The sequence below is a fragment of the Esox lucius genome, chromosome 14 (genome assembly GCF_011004845.1).
Source record: "Esox lucius isolate fEsoLuc1 chromosome 14, fEsoLuc1.pri, whole genome shotgun sequence".
Taxonomy (NCBI): domain Eukaryota; kingdom Metazoa; phylum Chordata; class Actinopteri; order Esociformes; family Esocidae; genus Esox; species Esox lucius.
This window is the reverse complement of record NC_047582.1, coordinates 10,710,193-10,730,265: the sequence shown is the minus strand read 5'-3', so window position 1 is coordinate 10,730,265 and position 20,073 is coordinate 10,710,193. Positions and strand designations below refer to the sequence as shown.

The window sequence follows — 20,073 nt, the reverse complement described above, 5'->3', positions numbered from 1 at the left end:
AAGCAGCGCTGCACTGGGGAGTTGTCTCAAGTCGCTTGTAAAATGACAGTCTGACAGCCTCAGATAACAGGACCAGAAAAGTCTACCTCCACAGCCTTTGGCTGTATAAAGTGGCCAACACTTAATTACCAGCAGTCTAGTGTAGCACTCATTTGAAAAGGTTTTACAGTATCACGAAAGTTGAATCCAAACTTTTCCCACTTATTATGTACACTATTTCAATCTGACACATTGTGCAAGCAATATAACAGTCAGATGGAAAGGGGGAACACTGTTTCAAATTTAAGGTGTCAAACCCAAGTTATTGTCTGGAAGTTTGTGATCAGCAGATTGCCTTAAAAACGAAAAATAGAAACTTCACCTCACAAAAGCAGAGCAACATATCCTCTCAGCCCTCTCCTGACAAAAAACATATACATTGTGTCTTTGATGGGCTTCCCCTACCTGCCATTTTAAATGTGGCTGATTTAGCAGATCAGATCAGCAATTAGGGGGCAGTTGGGGTTATGTCTTGCTCAAGGACAGTGTGATTTATTATTCCCTTCTTCGAGCTTTGGGATTTGATCGAACAACCATTTTGTAACTGATTAATTGCTCGAGCCACTAGGCTATCTGCCAGCCCAGAACACAGTTAATGCAGCAGAATCATTCATTTTGGGGTAGTCTACCACTGGGGCAAACCACCCTCTAGACTTCATCTCTTTTGAAATGACTATGTAAAGGTAGTTCCCTAATTCAATCTTTTTCTGACTGTCATATTGTGCTCCTAAAGCACTGTGCAGAGTGGTGTGCGGCGGTTTACACACATTTACTTATTTTGCATGACAGTTTAGCAATCTTTTTTAGGGAAAGCTTTAGTTGTTTTATTAGTTTACCCATCGCCTGTTTGCCCCAGCATCTGTATCCATTGTAACATTAAACACACTGTGTGTCATCGGGTCCAGACTCACCTTGACCTATGTATGTTAACCCTTCTGGTACATTCTAGTCACATTTAAGACCACTAGGCATTACGCTGTAAGAGTTATATTGACTAACCTACTGCATATTAACACCATGGTTATTTATCCATTGCAGAGTTCATCCAAGGACAACATATTTGTATTTATTTAACAGGGCCCTTTACAACATAAAGTAAGACTCAGAATATAATGTGTTACAATACCTTTTTCTGACAGCTACACATGAAAACGAGAACATAATACACAGCCACCGAGACTGTGTTATGGCATTTGGAAAAGTAAGTTCACAGGCAACTATGTAGAGTGAACAAGAAAGACGATGTCTTCAATTTCAGTTTCTTAGGTCAGCGCGACAAAGAAATCAGTAACGGCACTCGACTGAGCAAAGACAATGCTCCTGGCCAAAAAGGAACACTGTGCACCCAGTGTCAGGAGAACCGAGTCAGATTGCATCACTTTAATCAAGTTAACCCAGTGACAGAAACACCAAGACTGATGTCATTATGTTAATCAAGGTGAAGCAATCTTAACCGCAGCATGTCCATGAAAGGCACTGTGCCTCATTACAAGTAAATACAACCACATCAATCGCTTTACTCAGCGGTGCATCTGGTTTGATGTCCAGATGTTTTTGTTTATTGAAGATGCCATGAGAGCGCTTGCATCGTGTAGCGCAAGATACACAAAGTCTGGATGCCGTCACCACAGGCTAATTGGCTGGTGGTTAACAGTAGGGGGGGGGGGGCTTTTTGTTTCAGCAGCTGTAGACAAATGTCAAGATAAACAGCAAAACATTGGAAGTCAAGTGCCTGGGGACTGTGAGGGGGTGCTAAGTGCCACAGGTACTATTCAGTTCTGACCCACTGCAGGGGTGAGGTGAACCTATTGGACGGAGTTCTGTGGCTCTGTCTCCACAACAGAAACCCAATGATCACAAGACAAAACCAGCAGATGCTTGGCATATGTTGTATGTGAGGGAACTAACATGTCTTATTATATAAATGTTTATCTTGTGCAACAGACACGTTTTCATTTTCCCATCAGACAAACCTGTTGTAGACCTTTTCAGGGGGGTTCTTGGGGCTCGTTGAAGGTTAAAAAATCCTTTGTAGGCTTCGAGGAAGGAACTGTGGCAACTCCAAGAATACTGGACTTAACACCCACTTCTGCACAAGTCAGTGGATCCGGCATTTCTCAGACCTCCAGATTACAGATCCAGAAGGTTCTGGGTGTGTATTTTCCTGTTAATGCTGTTAATCAAGCAACTCTCTGGTGTAGGACCCTATAAACTTCAACATGTTGTGCAGCAAACTTGTTTGTTGTAACTTGTAACCTGGGTTGAGACCTCAAATGCTGATCGGTTACAACTGCGATATATGAGACCAAATAACATAGGTACAGCAGAATATACATATTTTTGCCATTGTAATTGCATTGTTAATCAGTTTCAAATAGCAATAAGGCATATTTGGATTTCATGGGATATACCACAATTAAAAGCTGTATTCAGGCACTCTGTTTTGCACTGTGCATAAGATCAGCTCTTAGCTGTTGTATAGTTGCCCGTTCCCACCTTATTGCTATATATCAACACACATACACCAGTATACAGTATGTATTTGATAAATATACTATATATTTACCAGTAATGCTTCCTTCAGCCTTTGTATTGCCCTAGGCTGGGGTCAGACCAGTGGTTTTCTGAAAACATCCAATAAAAAATATAATCTCGGAAAAATCAAGTGGAAATGTAGGCTACATCAATCAAAATTCCATATGAGGGAAACATGAAGGAGCAGGTACATATAAAATGTAAGGGGCGAGCAACACCTAGCTATATAAAGAGAAAGTAATAAACAGATGCTCAGATGTGAGCTGCACATGCATGGAAGCTTCTAGATCTTAAGCGCTAGATAGGCTCCTGCGTAGAAGGTCAGAGAAAAGCCTGATCGACAACAATGATAGGAACTACAGTCAGTGGTTGTCCAGCTACTTGCTGCCTAGGCTCACTCATTTGCCTCTCCCTTTCAAATAAATAGTGACTGAAACTTGTAGTGTGAACTGGTTTGTACAATATTATTGGTTTTGTAAAGATATTATACCATGTTATTACATGGTCCAACTCTGGAACCATCTCTGTGGATGAGTCATGCTTGCTGCTAATATGTAAGTGAAAAATGCACATGTTGGGACAAACAGTTGATTCAATTTCAAATTAAAACCCCAATGGTGGGGTCAGCCAATTTGAGACCAAGCAATGTCATTTCTAAGAAATGGGCAACCAGAGACAGTTCACAATATTTATTTTTCCAGAACATAAAATCTTTCTAACCATGGTCATGCACCTACAGCAACATATCTCAAACCAAGGTCAGTGGATCGGCCACATTCATGGTGGAACGCCTGCTGGTCCGCAGCATCACTCATGAAAGTTCCTTGTACTGCATTGACATTTCCTTCATAGAACTAGAGTTATACAATTAATGTCCACTATTTAGATGTTGGCAGTGTCAGATAGATCAGTTTCTTTCCCAGTTGGGCTATTTTTGATAGTGACAGTGTGTGTGTGACAAAATGGACTTGGCCAAGGTAATTAACTTAGTTTTCTAGCAAAGAATAGAATATAAAATGGCCAGGGTTTTTGTTTTTTTTGGTTTTGATAGTATACTGTAAATCAAATCTGGCAAACCTGGCCACATACACAGTGCTTTCCATTTTACTACAAATTTGACTTTAGCTTCTGAACAGTTTGAACTATTGGCTATTGTGGCCTCTTAAATTAAGGGTACGGCTCTCAGACATACTTTATTTTTGTCTGTTTTCCCGTACCACACTGACAAGGTGTGCAGTTTTCGTTAAAAGGGACTGTGACAAAATCGCAATTCACCACAATGCATGTCTTCTTTTCAACAGTCAATTTTTACCTGATGATCTTTCCAGACGTTTTCAATAACTTCCCAATAACTCTTTGATGCATGGCTTCCACCACAAACGACAGACCTAAATCCTTAAGATTTCATTTGGTTGACCTATTCTTACATATTTATAGTATATATTTAGTAAATCAACTATGTTGTCTTAAAATACAGAATAACATTTCTTGATGGACCATGTTTTGACTTTTGACAATTCAATATGTTGTTTAGAACAGTACATTGTAATCAAAAATATGTTTTTAATTAAAAAAGCATATTTCCCCCCCCTAAATGTCTGCAAAGAATATAACTATTTCCCGCTCCATGGGAGAACATTTAAGAGCGATTGCCCTATAAGATTTCACCTCAGCCCAAATAACAAGAAGAAAATACAGAGCATTACCACCATCTACTGGACACAATCATATTAGAAAGTGTCGTATATCACTGATGTGTAATTCACGCAAAGTGCAATCCTGATGCAATCTCGTGCTGAGGATTAGCATGTGAGATGATGTGACATTTTATTTAATTAAACATGTCATGGATCAAACAGTCCCGACAAGAAAGACGTGCTCAGAAGATGCGTGTTGACAGTTTTAATTAAAATGAAAACAAATAACAAAACAGAGTAGATCCATGCACATAGAAGTGTTAAAAACGCACCATAAAATCGCTCCTGAAATGTCACTGGTGGGGCTACACATGTGATACCTTTTGTATAGCTCAAGCGGTTGGAATGTTATCCGGGAAAGCGTTCGTGTGTGTTAAGATGGAGTGTCCAGGCGAACTGTAAGTGGAGGAAGTTATTAAACAGTTAGCAACAGCACGTTTACGTCGGTTCTACACATAAATCCCTCGTCGTTTATACCCCTCACTGATCGCTCCAGTCTAACAACAAAACCCTCATTGGATGATATTTCACTGCTGTTACATCATGGTTAAGAGGTTGAGATTCATACAGTGATGCTCTTCCGGTCATCTCCAGGGTAATTAGTTACATTTCCAACAAGAAGCAACGTATTAGGTATGGCCTAGGACAGGTTGTTCTTGCGTCAGTTGCGTTGCGCCGAAGTGTTTTCAAAAAATTTTGTAAAAAAAAAAAACGATTGCTGAGGATGAAGGCAACGCCTAAAAATGTCACAGCTGGGGGTATGACATTTAAGCATACAGTTACTATATCAGAAGTCAACCAATAATAGTGATACAACAGATTTGCATTGTTTGTGAAATCAGAACAATGGATAGAACGGCACACCATCGGCCCGACCACTATACACGCTTTAAAGTAGCTTGCTATTTTTCTTTTTTCCATCGCGGAGCGCAGCCTTCAAAGTGAAATACACTGTTATTTTGTGTTTATGCGTTTTCTTTCAAACTTGCTTGAGATAATTGTATGAGATTAACAGACGCCCTCTGGTAATCTCTGTACAGTTTCAGCTCCAGTAATTGCCCTCAAAACTTAATACAATACATTCTTAAATTCAACATTTAATATTTATTCATAAAGTTCATGCAGAAAGTTTGGTCACGAGGGAAGAATGACGTCATCCTTTCATCCCGGGAACAATCAGAGAGCTCCCGAGCAAGCGACAAGCACTTGAACAGTCCAACTTTTACCTATGTGAAACTAGCCACAATAAAGATTAGACGCCAGGGTGGAATTTGAGAATTGCATTCAAAATAAAGGTCCCCACATTGTAAGTGATGCAAAGATACACAGAAACATTTCTGAGAAAATGCTAAACAAGTTTGAATTCTTGTTGTTGTATTAATTCAACAAAAGACAGTAATGTTAAAGTTGAAATTGCACTATGTAGATTTATTAAATGTAGAATTGCAATGGAGGCAAAACTTGATCAAACTTGAGGTGTCATAAAAAAAAAAGCCAACACGCTCCCCAACTTTAAAAATTCACCCGACACTCCCCTTGGAAAAACGAAATATTTGTTTTAATATGCCAAATAGCTTCAGTCAGTTTGATTTATTTTATGAAGTCTCATAGGTGTCATGTGGCACACTTGATGGAGCATGCCACTTGTGGTGTCAGTGTTGTTGGTTTGATTCCAATCCACAGAATGGGCCAGTATGAAAATGTACATAATCACTACTCTAGGTGGCTCTGGATATTGATAGAGAATTTAACTGTGTACTAGACCAGTATTTTGATCATTCCTCCCCATATGTAAAAACATTTATTTCATTCTTGTGTTCATAATGGTTACAGAAAAATGTATTACTTTCTGCTCGATACTTCCCTATTCATGTAAAGCAAAGTGAAAACCCTTTATAGGAGTGTAATCGCCCCTTCCTGAACCAAAGGGATTCCGTTTTCTTAAGTGTGGAAATCTCTGGGGGAAATACGAAAAACCATCCAAACCTTAAAGGGAGCCAAGATCCCTGTTCTAAATGGTTTCCCTGGTGAATTTTCAAGACATTTTTATTACAGTATTTTGCCCTACTTAAATAAAATGTTCACTCAATGATGATGGGGCATTGCCACATAGTCTGGATGATGATGTTATTATAGTTACTCATAAAATTTCACAATCTCTCAAAGGTTTGTTACTATTGGAAAATGTCTCTCCTAAACAGATAAAAAGATATTACCAAACACTTTGCCCAACAGACTTAGTCCATTGGTGAGAAAATGACTCGGATCAGACTGTCTTAATATTGTACATGAACGTCTTGCTTGTGTATTTACTAACATTCATTTAATTAGTTTTCATCACCCAGTTCACAAAAAAATATTTATCCTACAGTTAGTCTCATGGCCATGACCTGCTACATAAAGCAGCCAGACAGGCATCGGGACAGTTCTTTACTGGTCACTGAATGTTAGAATGGGAGAAAATGTGACCTAAGCAACTTTGAGTGTGTTATGATCAACGTTACCAGCTCCAATTCCAATATCTCTGCCCAGCGGCCTAGACTTTTAATGCACAACAGTGCCAAGAGTTTACCAGGAATGACGCAACAAATAAAAACATCCAATCAGTGGCTATGCTTTTGATGACAACATTTCCTTAATGAGAGAGGTCATCGAAGGATGGCAAAAAAAAACAAGCCAAATAATTGCAAACTATACCAATGGTGTGTACAGAACGGTATCTCAGAATGGTCTTTGTCATGGATGAGCTATTGTTGTTCACCTAATTGAGATGGGACTGGGGTGGAGATTTTCCAGTCAGTCAACTCATACAGTATGAGCTGTGATACTCATTTTGTGTAAACTCTTGACAGTTATGTTTCAATCACTGAGTTACTGATTTTTGATTTCGATTAACCGCAATACATAGATAAGTAAGGCTGTGTAGTCAAAACAATGTACAATATGTACAACAGGCTGAATGCTGATTGTGGCTTATTTTGTACTGGGTTTTAGAGTAACACAATAAGAGCTGTGATGCAAATCTTTCTGCACACTCTTCAGAGTTATGTTCTATGGACAGTACTTTTATTGATCCACAATCCAGATGTTAGGCTGTACACTGCAATAAAAATAAAATACACATGATAAGACAGACATGGGAGGTTCTGCCAAATTTATGTATACTTTTTACTGTTTTGTTCTGTAAATGTGACTGTAGACTGATACCTCATTTCAGTGTTCTCAGGATAGTTGTGCAGTGCAACTTACTGTATGTCTCAGAGGCAATACTTAAAGGTGTGTTTCATAGTTTTAGTGCTGTAGTCACGTCTACAAGAGGAATAGATAGCTATCTTGGCAATCTGTAGTTTACGTTTTAAAACTTTGGTTTGGAATTTCCATTTTTATAAAAAAGGATTCCGCCATCACTCAAAAGTAATGCTAATATTTATTAAAATGTTCTCTTGAACTTAATTCCAAATTGTGACTTGTAACACTTTCTTAGGTGCTGGATGATTCCCTTCCATCCTAATTTTACCATTTGTGTTTAGGCAAGAGTCGTTTAAGCGAGAGTAGCCAATGTAAAACAGTGTGGTGCTGGGGATAGAAGGGTGTTGAACAACACCTAAACCAAAATGCAAAATAGAAAACTGCTTCACCTTTACCCATGGAAGTATAATTCACATTTTTCAGCTTTTTAATGTTAAAATAATCATAGAAATGTCTCCAAATACCGGTCCTGTGTAGTTGATAGAGATTGGTGTATGCAATGCTATTGCAGTGGGTTTAATTCACACAGAAGGCCAGAACAAAAGCTTGACAATGTATGTAAGTCACTCTGGATACGAAAGTCATTAATCCACACAGCGATTTCAACTAATTTCTATTTTCAAATTAACTACAAATTAAATGTATGCAGTACAACAACATTCCAACCTTCTTAAGCATGATCTATTGTAGATATGCATGACTTTACTAATATACCATTTTGCATTAATTCCATTGTGAACTTTTGTTCTGAAGGCAAAACGCAAATTCCACTATTGTGCCTAATCCTTATTGTAGCTCGATTCACACAGGTCCAACTTTTAATGTATTCAGCCTGGACCTAGCCAGCATAGCATATCTAGGTCGTCTTTTTGTTCACATATCGCAAGTACCTTTTTATTTCTCGAAGATATTTGAACAGTTTTCTACAGACTGACAACTGAGTCAACTGTATCAGACAGGTTTTGTAGCTAGCCCATCAACATCAGGCTATTCCTCTGTGAGTCCAACTTTTATAGGGTAAGTGTGCAGTGTGTTCATATTTACCTGGTTGATGCTAGATTGAGTTGTTAGCTCGCTAGCCGTTTATGAGTCTTTCACCAACTAGCAGGCTTTGTTGAATGATACAAATGTCTTACCGTTGAAAATTACCAACTAATTGTAGCCACCATTATATTCAGTTCTCTATCGCTGCACACAACCTCATTCACTTAAACATGCATTGTGATCGAGCGCGCGCAGGATTCTTTAGCACTGCAGCCTACAACTTCTGTCCTGTGATTAGTTTGTTTTCATTCATTGCCCGGTATTGGCGCCTTAAGAATGTAAATGACCAGGGTGCAAGACAGCAACTTACTGCAAATTGTTCATATAACACTGTTAAAATAATATTATGACTATAATAATGACTATAACGGCGAACACTCAAAAAAGGAAAAAAATAGATAAACGTTTTTTTTTAGACAGATAGGCTTATTAAAAGTTTTTGATGTGTAACTATGCATTTTATGTTTCAAAGGGTCTCCTGGACAAGTGGAAAACTGTATGGACCAGACCCAACATGAAGAGCCTTAAAGCGAAGTTTAGGAAGAGCGACGTAAGAACATGTATTGCTTTTCAATTGGTTGAGTGGTGGTGGAGGTGAAGAATGTTATTTCATTGACAGAATTCAATTCATTTCTTTATTCATCCATCCGTGGCTGTTTGACTATCATAGTAATGGAGTCTTCTGCTCTAGAGCTATTTTAATTACAGCCTGCATTTGTAGTTTCTACATAGTTTTGCCTGAATCATTTGGGAGTGACTTTCCAGGTTGGGAGTTTCCTAAAGATTCTACAGGAAGTGACTAGCTTCCACACAGTGTGACTCATCAGTCATCACCATGCCCATATGTCAGACGACATTATTGCCATTGAGAAAAAGTTTGACTTTGAAGGGGATGCAATAGAAAGATTTTATATTGGGTACGTCTGTCAGTCTACGTATGTATTCAGAAAGCTGTACAGTGGCAGATAGCCTAGTGGTCAAAAAGACTGTGTCAGTAACATAAAGGTTGTTGATTCTAATCCCTGAACTGACAAGTTTAAACACATCTGTCATTGTGTCCTTTAGCAAACCACCTAATCTAATTGCCCTGGTAAATCACTCTGAATTCGACACTCTGCTCAGTTACCAAAACCTGTTTTGGAGGGACCAAATTCAAGCAAAAGTTTGGATTGTTATACATTTCATAACTGTTCCTGTAATATTTACAGACAGGGAATTTAGAGGCAGAATACCTGCCTTGTTACGTGGGAGTGGAAGATTCCTCCTGAGTCACAAGTATACATGAGAGTTGCCAAGATGCCCAAGGCAGTTTTGGGATGCTGTTGTCTGTGGCAAAAGACTGTTTTGTATCCATAGTACACCCTAAGTAATATAACACATGAAAAAGATATGTTCTTGTATTATTGCAAATCTAATGGGAGATTGTCAACTGGATACTTCTATTAACGTGTAATTATAAAAGTGTAAGACAACATGCAGTTATTAATGCCACATATGTTGGAGTAGTGCTTGGCAACATATGAACACAAATCCATTTGAATATAAATTGCCAAATTTTATGCAGTAACACTAAACATAAAGATATGTTTGTAACCATAGTTTTTTTCTTTAATAATTACTCTTAAGCTAACGCACTAGATTAAATTGTCAAATAACAGTCCAATGAACGAAATCAACAAAAGGCCTGCGATCAGTAGTGCTGTTATTGTAAATGCATAACCATATCTAATAGCTGACTAATCGATTATAACAGTGGGAGTTGCAACCCGTGGGTGTTTTTCACATTCAGGTTGCTAAGGAACAGTAACTCTGCATCTCTGTAACCATGTCCATTTATACTTTACACCCACATTACCACATAACAGTTCTTTTGCTGTTGGAAATGCATTTTCTATCCTCAAGATTGGCTAAAGCTGATCGACTTAGTAGATTTAAAATGACCTTAACTGGGACCTGATTCTGTACTTTCCTTCTCATAAGAAACATATTAGGGACTTGAGGCTAAAGAACCAGCCATAGACTTACCTTTGCTTTGTTGTTGCATTCTAGTTTTGAATACATGTTATGAATTTAACATTCCATACTACTTTTCAGAAGGCTCATGAGTTGTTCTTATATTCAGCTATTGGCCCATACATATTACATGTGGCATATAGATGGATAAGTCAATACCAATCTGTCATTATTATGAGTATTAACTTTTCCTTCAACACGATCTGTGAAAATCGTCTTCATATTTCAGACCACATTCATTTTGCCCTAAGCCATACCACATACCGTGTGCTTTTTATAAAGAGCTAATCAAGAGCATTAGAAAGAAAATATCCTCCTGGTTCCATTTTAGGGCTGTGTGTCAGCCTGAGATTGCAATGGAATTCCTTCCAGAGCCAGACATTCATTATTTTACAAAACAAGGAGATCTGGAATGCCAGTATAAATAGTTTTATGAAGTCAGCCATTTGCCAAATAGCTCTTGTAATGTAATAGCGATTTTATCCAAGGACCGCCACAATGGTAGTATCAAATCAATGGTAAATGTGTTTCATAGGATTCTCTACAAGGATCTCCGTCATAGGCAGTTAAGTCAGTTAATATTAGGACAGGGAACTCAGTTGAGGTGATCAGAAATGAAGGGGAGTTGTGTCTTCAGTGATTATGAGTTGCATCTATGTCTGCATGTTTCAGACACCCTGGTCCCAGAATTCCTTTCCTGTGGTCCACCCTCCCCTGGTTTCTCATGGCCCAAGTGCATCTTTTTGTGTTTGCCAACAGAAAACAGACTAGACAGTAATCCTCTAAAGACCTGTCCTTACCTGACACCTTCACTAAGTACTGTCATCTAGAATGTATGCAACTGTCTGTTATAGTTTAGCCTTGGTTGCTTTCTGTATTTTAGTTGTTGGGCTGTGTTGCAACTGTCTCATACAGGTTGGCAGCTGATGCATTTACTGGAGGCTGGTATGGAATGCAAAAGTGTTCAAACCCAATTTATGATTGGATCGTGAAGTATTGACAGGGCCAGGTGGTTTAGATGTGCTTTCCCAGCTTGGTTTTAAACAAATGTAATGTTGCGTGAAGGAAAATATTATATCAGGAAGTCATCCATGCAAGCCAGGTCTAGGAAGAAGGCTCCCTGCTAAAGAAAAACGTTCATTGTTAACCATCAGCAGCAGGTGTCTGAGAGTGTCTAGATATACAAGGTCATACTAAAGGAAAATAGCTCATGAAACTGTTTTTAATTTTGTGTGTATGTGAATACATTGTTAGCATTTCATTCTAAGCCCATTTGGCGATGGAAACAAAAGTGAGAGCCCTGCTTTTCCCTCTCAGTAAGTCTGTCTGTGACAACTGGCCAAGCACATTCCCAGAAAGCAAGTTATATCCAATCTGCTCAATTCCAGTCACCAATTAGAAATCTTCAGCTGCAGTATATAGACTGCAGAGCCAATGAGGAGACAGTTTGAGACCTGGCCAAACGGCAGGTGACCAATCATAGAATCTGGCAGTGTATTATCAGCAAGGGGAATGAGACTAGCTGGGCGCAGTGGGACAGGGAAGAGTTCAAGCCTCTGAAGTACTGTGTTATTAGAGTCTTTGTAGATCCCTATTCCCAAGGACTCTGTGATTTACAGTAGCAACCTTCTGGTCTGGCCAATTTATCGTGAACAGTTTTACAGACAAACACACACACACACACACACACACAACCATTACTACACATGTGCAAATATTCCTCATTCCTTCCTCATCGACTACATCTGAGGAGTGTTCTTGAGGTCATTCTATACATCAATGTAAGTACTGTTGCATGCGGGATGTATTGAAAACGAGAAGGAGAAGCGAAAGTATAAATGGCAGTCAGAGCTATTACAACCATGTGTGACCATGCTCACCTTGTCGTTATGTCAACATTCTGCCAGGGTCCTTGCATCTCCCTCCCTCCCTCCCTCCCTCCCTCCCTCCCTCCCTCCCTCCCTCCCTCCCTCCCTCCCAGACACTCTCTAGCCTGCTGTAGCTCTTACAGTAGAGTTCCTGTATTACTCCGCTCCCAGTTGCCCTGCCCTGGCTGCTCATAGGGATTAACAAAGGCTTGTTCCAACACACCCCCCTTTGGCCTCCAGACTGTGTCTAATTCATCTGTGTGCTGCATTATGCATCCTCGACTCACCAAACACAGCTGTCTGGATGGCTTAGAATGATCTCAGAGCAGACTACACACACGCGCGCACACACACACACTGTATCTTATCTCTGCCTTCTTACTGAAAGGCCTCTTAATGGGGGACAGTGACAGTAGACTGGTGTAGTCAGGCGGTAATTTGGTCTGCTTGGTGGGGTGTGTGTGTGTGGGGGTGTCCTGGAGGTTTGTCAGAGGGGGGTCCCAGAGACAGCCCAAATACTGACATAGTGTCAATGAAAACTAGGACCATAGCCTTAATCTGTTGCTTTCAGAAGCAGAGGGACAGTACCGAAACCTCTGGTCAGCAACAGAAGGCTTGTCTCAGTAATTATAGGTTAAGCTGGCTGGCCCTAAGCATTGTATGGAATGGCTCTGTAGATGGTTGAGATATTTAGTATGGTACTAATTCTGTCCGTGTTTGAACACGATAATGAAAAATGTTGGTAATAAATCAAATGTTCCTTGCCTCCCTGGGCTCAGGCTGGCGTCGGTTACCGCCAGAAATGAGGTAATGGCACAGGCCACTGATCACAGATAAAGGGAATGGCACTGGAGCAGAGGGAGAGAGAAACTCAATCAGGGGAGAGAAGTCAGGGAAGGCCTAACTTTAAGGTTAACTTGGAGCACAGAGTTATTAGATTTCGCACATATTGCATTACTGCCGGCATGATAAGTGAACTGGAGGAGTTCAAGTTAAAAGCTTGGCGTGAGATCACTTGGAAGGTCATATCTGTACCGATTTGGCAACCTTGTTTATTTGTTGTCCGCACATTCCACGTCAGATTAAACTGATTCGGCAGATATTTTGTCAGTTGCTCCTCCCACTGCATATGGTTCAGAGTGAGATAAAGAAATACATCCACACATTCTTCATGGTATGTCACATGAATTTATGTTTGTGAGGGAGATGTGTTTTTTCCAACCATATTCCTTAACAGGCATCCAGTGTTTTCAGACATTTGGAAGCTTTCCAAGTTGCGTGTTTATTTTTAGAACAGGGAAGACTATTTGTGTTCAAGGAAGTGTAGTAGGAAGTGTAATAGGAAGTGTAGCACTGCTGTTATTTATGCCGTAGTCTTCAAAAGCGCCATTTAGAACTCTGTCTAGTGATGTAACGGAATGGAAAGTCCTTCACAATGAACCCCAACAACTGCAACGGTTCAGAAAACCAACACAATCACCAAGACCACATATGAGGCCAAAACATGGAGTTGTCCTTACTGACTCTTAAACCCAAACCGGGATGCATTTCCAAGTGTTGTCTGTTACTTTGTTGATGTACTCTCTGCTCCCTTGTCTCTCCACTTCCTTGGCGTCTCTTCACATTCACAACATGAACAACTGTGAAGGTAATTCAGCCAAGGTCTGTGGTGTTGGGGATGGGAAGCCAGGGGATGAGCCCAGGGACTTGAGGCTAAAGGAAACGTGGAAATTATAAAATCTTGCCTCTGTTTATTTAGCAGTAGTCGATGCCATGGCAATAATATAGTATGTTTGCATGATGTTTACACTCCTAGCCACAATTGCTAGCCTAAATTGCCTATAAAGTAGATTTGACTAAATGTGGTCGTGTGCTTTCAAACACATTTCCGAGGTTTACCTTGAAGTGATTTACTGAAGAATTTACCATTTTTGTATGAAAAAAGATGACACTGTTGTGCTGTAGCGTCTAAGAGTGGATGTCTGTCTGAAACCTACACGACCATATGGTCTTTGTTTCACCCTAATTTCTCTGTGGTTTCCAATCCCTTAATTTGGTTACAGTTTCAAAGTCATATAAACTTCTAGAGTATTTGAGATTGCCTAAGCAGTTTCAGCTGTTATTCAGTATAAAGGACGCATTGTTTGGGGACATTGTTCATATGCTCTGAATTAGTAAGTGCTTAAAGTGAACATTTGATTGTTTATTGTAGCACTATAGATACTTGCCACCCTTTCTACTCAACCACGGGTCCTTGTGGTGGACCGACAATATCCAGGAGGGAACATCAGTATCAGAATTCTGGTATTCAGCTGCTTAGTTGTTTTTGCTGAGACTGACAGACAAGATATTCCTTGTAGCAACTTTTTTTTCCACACTGCAGTGTAAAACCTGCTCCACATTTCTCACAGGAAAAGCGTGTACACTGGTATACGCTGTTTGGAATTAGGCAGACACTAGATCATGGCTCTAGGATTTTAGTTGTCCTTGGGGTACAGAGCAGAGTGACTTTTACAGTCTGTCTGTCTACACTTACTGGCTCTGTGTAAATGTGGGCTGATGATTTCACCAGCAGGCCCCAGTGGAAGTCCTTCAGATTTGACCCAGACTAGTCTCCCGGTACAGTAGTGAGAAGACCAGAGGTAGCAAGTGTGGTTTGCAGTACATTGCTCTTGTTGTGTGGACACAATCCTTTTTCGTTGGCAATTGCCACAATACAGTATAGTTGAATACCCAAAACCGTGTTCTGTCACACTACTTACTGTGAGCACTGTGCTGAAAACAAATCTACAGAACAGTTGATTTTAATCGCAATCCTGAACAAAGTAGCCCATATTGTTCTTCAACATTGTGTAAAATATACACTACCATTCAAATGTTTGTAGCCTCTTCACTGTTGATGTTGACACTAGTGTTTTGCAGGTACTATTTAATGAAGATGCCAGTTGAGGACCTGTGAGGCATCTGTTTCTCTAACTAGACACTCCAATGTATTTGTCCTCTTGCTCAGTTGTGCACCAGGGCCCCCCACTCTTTCTATTCTGGTTAGAGCCAGTTTGCGCTGTTCTAAGAAAGGAGTAGTAGATCTTCAGTTTCTTGGCAATTTCTCACATGGAGTAGCTTTCATTTCCCAGAACAAGAATAGACTGATGAGTTTCAGAAGAAAGTTATTGGTTTATGGCCATTTTGAGCCTATAATCGAACCCACAATTACTGATGCTTCAGATACTCGACGAGTCTAAAGAAAGCCAATTATATTTCTTCTTTAATCAGCACAATAATTTTTAGCTGTGTTTACATAATTGCAAAATACTTTTCTAATGATCTCATAGTCTTTTAAAATGATATACTTGGATAAGCAAACAGTCAGCCAATGGAACACAGGGCTGATGGTTGTTGATAATGGGCCTCTGTATGCCTATTAGGGGTGTAACGGTACACGTATCCACACCGTTCGGTACAGGACATTAGGTTCGGTACGCATTGTGATCCCAATGAATATAGTCTAGTTTTAACCACACACGTTACTTTTTTGTGTGTGAAACTAACATTCTGAACTGAGTTTCCACCCGGAAATAGATCTTGGAGCTGTAACTTCGCAACCCAAGTAGCCTTGAACATGTGATGCAGCCTCGTAAATAAATATGGTGAACACAAACGACAAGCCAGAGCTTGAGGACCATCCCATATTTTTGAGGTCTCCCGTTTTTCCAGTAAAAGCTCCACTAAGTAGGATGTGTTCAGGAAAAAAGTTTTGTCCCCTACTGTATAAACGTGTTGTGTATGCTGATGAGGCCCTCTAAGAGTTATTTAGCAATGCCAGTTAAATGTCAATTTACATTTTTTGGAGCCTGACGCTACTTTGCCGGACAATTCTGTTCCAGAAAAACCTGTTCCAGGCAGTCGCCTTCTACGAGGCGGGATTTCCTCCTCGGTTTATTTTGTGAGTGCACATTTTACCTGGATGATACACTCACCTAAAGGATTATTAGGAACACCCTACTAATACTGTGTTTGACCCCTTTTCGCCTTCAGAACTGCCTTAATTCTACATGGCATTGATTCAACAAGGTGCTGAAAGCATTCTTTAGAAATGTTGGCCCATATTGATAGGATAGCATCTTGCAGTTGATGGAGATTTGTGGGATGCACATCCAGTGCACGAAGCTCCCATTCCACCACATCCCAAAGATGCTCTATTGGGTTGAAATCTGGTGACTGTGGGGGCCATTTCAGTACAGTGAACTCATTGTCATGTTCAAGAAACCAATTTGAAATGATTCGAGCTTTGTGACATGGTGCATTATCCTGCTGGAAGTAGCCATCAGAGGATGGGTACATGGTGGTCATAAAGGGATGGACATGGTCAGAAACAATGCTCAGGTAGGCCGTGGCATTTAAACGATGCCCAATTTGCACTAAGGGGCCTAAAGTGTGCCAAGAAAACATCCCCCACACCATTACACCACCACCACTAGCCTGCACAGTGGTAACAAGGAATGATGGATCCATGTTCTCATTCTGTTTACGCCAAATTCTGACTCTACCGTCTGAATGTCTCAACAGAAATCGAGACTCATCAGACCAGGCAACATTCTTCCAGTCTTCAACTGTCCAATTTTGGTGAGCTGGTGCAAATTGTAGCCTCTTTTTCCTATTTGTAGTGGAGATGAGTGATACCCGGTGGGGTCTTCTGCTGTTGTAGCCCATCCGCCTCAAGGTTGTGAGTGTTGTGGCTTCACAAATGCTTTGCTGCATACCTCGGTTGTAACAAGTGGTTATTTCAGTCAAAGTTGCTCTTCTATCAGCTTGAATCAGTCGGCCCATTCTCCTCTGACCTCTAGCATCAACAAGGCATTTTCGCCCACAGGACTGCCGCATACTGGATGTTTTTCCCTTTTCACACCATTCTTTGTAAACCCTGGAAATGGTTGTGTGTGAAAATCCCAGTAACTGAGCAGATTGTGAAATACTCAGACCGGCCCGTCTGGCACCAACAACCATGCCACGCTCAAAATTGCTTAAATCACCTTTCTTTCCCATTCTGACATTCAGTTTGGAGTTCCAGGACCACACCCCTAAATGCATTGAAGCAACTGTCATGTGATTGGTTGATTAGATAATTGCATTAATGAGAAATTGAACAGGTGTTCCTAATAATCCTTTAGGTGAGTGTATATATAGCAGTAGTACGGGAGCATAGTTCGCTTACTGTAAGAAACTATAATGGCAGCTAGAGACCAGGATGACAAACTGTAAATTCCTCCCTTGTTTACTACAGCAAACACTACAAAGAAGTGAAAGAAGACTAGCTCACTATAGCCAGTAACCAGGAACCCTAAGATAATGTTATCATGGCTAACAATAACATTGAACTCTGAGTAAGCTCTTTTTTGGAATATTTTTACATTATTATTCAGAACTTCATTCTCTATTGGGCATTGGTAGAGAACCACTTTCTGACCGGTGAGTAATTGCAAAATGCTGTATTATTATTATTTTTTTACTGAAAGTGGCAATGGGCAAATGATATAACTTTGTAATAAATTAAAATAAATGTTATGTCTAGCATGTCTTTTTCCACTGTACTGAAATTGTACTGAACCATGACTTCTGTATACCGTTACACCCCTAATGCCTATGTAGATAGTCCATTAAAAATCAGCCGTTCCCTGCTACAATAGTCATTTACAACATTAAGAATGTATACACTGTATTTCTATCCAAATGAAATTTTATTGTAATGGACCAAAAATGTGCTTTTCCCAAAAAAAATTACATTTCTAAGTGACCCCAAACTTTTGAACGTTCATGCCTTGTTTTGCTGCCATACAAATTTAGACGAAACATCATTTCCACAAAGTGTAGCATACACTCTCAATCATATAGCTTCCTGGGGGTCTTGGTGTGTTTTCTTCCTTGATATGACCCCCCTCACAATCTCTACGATGCCCTTTCTCCATGTTAATGACCAAAGTTACATCAATATGTAGAGCAAAACCAAATTTATTAAGGTTTGGGCTGCAAATTCTGGTTTAGTGTACGTCTGCCTTCAGGAAATTGCATCCGGGACAGAGCTTTGCAAGACGGCCTTATCTTTGTTGACTGGAACAGTACTTAATCTGTGATTCTCAGCAGATATTAAGTTGTTTTTTTCCTCCCATCTCCTGTACATGATTAATCCTTGTTCTTCAGAGATGAGCCATGCTATCACCAAGGAAAGCTGTGCTGCTAATCTGGTGTTACCCAGCGTGTTTCATTAACGGGCCGTTTATGACGTTGGCCCAATTGGCGTCTGTACAGTAATGTGAGTGCTACAGTTTGAGCATCACATACTGGTGCAGTTGGCAGACTCAGGGGACCCATGACCTGAGGCTAAATAAGTTCTGAACCACCCATTTTGTGGATAAGCAGTACTCAGTCTTTTGGAATGAAGTTGCCCAATGTCTTTAAGCACATTTGTTTTAATGTAATATTCAACCTGGCAGAAAAAGGAAAAGTTTGTTTAGCTTTGTTTTAGCCTCAGACTCAGTTGCGGGGATGTATAAATCTTCTTATGTAGACATTTTCTTTTTGATCTCCCTTTTCCTTATATAACGTGGCTAAAACTAAACAAACATGTCGAGTAGAGCTGAAGGAATTACAACTTTCCGGTCTCAGTTTATTTTTTGTTGGAGACATTTTGGCCTCTGGGATCAGGAGACGGACTCTAGGACGGAATAACAGTCAATGTGAACATTTATGTTCACTTATGTCTATTTTCTTTGAATTCTCCATACTTTTTAGCAAAAATGCTTATGGACTTGTTTTTATATGTCTTTAGCTAACACGGTTGCAGTAAAGGTTCCAATCTAGTTTGACAACAATCCTTGTATAGGGGTTAGGGGTGAGGGTTGGCTGTGACCTAAATGCCCGTCTGATTATATGGATAGAGGGTTCACCTTTGGGTTTTCAACATACAGGTCTGGGGATGTTCTGGGAAAACTCGTGCATTACTAACTTGTCAGTATCTTGTGGCAAACATACTCCATATTTTGCACGTTCTCTGCTCAAAATGGAGCAGTTCATGCTACCAGGCGATTAACAGAGACCAGTGTGTAGCAATTTAGGGAGCAAAGTTCATGCTTTTCACAGGGTTGACTAGCTGAGCCCTTGAATCTGAGAAGGCATTAGCAGAAGAATTCCTGGTGGTCCACTGTAAAGGAGATGGTTCCTTCCATGGTTGAATCAGCCTTTGGGCTGGCACAGTCAGGAGCCCGTGGTAAGGTTGGGAGACAGCAGGGTTGTCCTTCCATGTGCAGATTAAACAGTCCATTTGTCAAGAGAAAATCCTTTATTGGAAGGACTTCTGATTTAGCTTGAGACATAAGAAACCTTTAATTGAGGCCCAGCTATCCAGCGTCAGATCAAACAGAACTACATTGATTGTGGGATATTGTGAAAGGATTTTAATTTTGGAAAGCTACTTTTGTCTAGTCTTACTCATTGTGACTACAATATCTGGAAGTTTCAGTCAAAAAAATATGTAGTTTAATTATTGTCAAAATTACGAAAACAGTGAGCCATTTTAATCAGCACAGTGCCCTTTTGTTTTATTTACATTTTAGTCAAATCAAAAGTATTTCCTG

The 20,073-nt window shown here is 40.0% G+C and overlaps 1 protein-coding gene across 1 annotated transcript in view; it reads left to right on the top strand.

The window, feature by feature from the left end:
* The first annotated feature begins 8,341 nt into the window (after nt 1-8,341).
* rai14 (retinoic acid induced 14) overlaps nt 8,342-20,073 on the top strand; it is a 43,448-nt gene continuing 31,716 nt past the window's right edge. The window contains exons 1-2 of the mRNA XM_010877275.5: nt 8,342-8,537; nt 9,037-9,114. Of these exons, the coding sequence (XP_010875577.2) occupies nt 9,079-9,114 (36 nt within the window). The 5' untranslated portion in view covers nt 8,342-8,537; nt 9,037-9,078. The remainder of the gene's footprint in view (nt 8,538-9,036; nt 9,115-20,073) is intronic.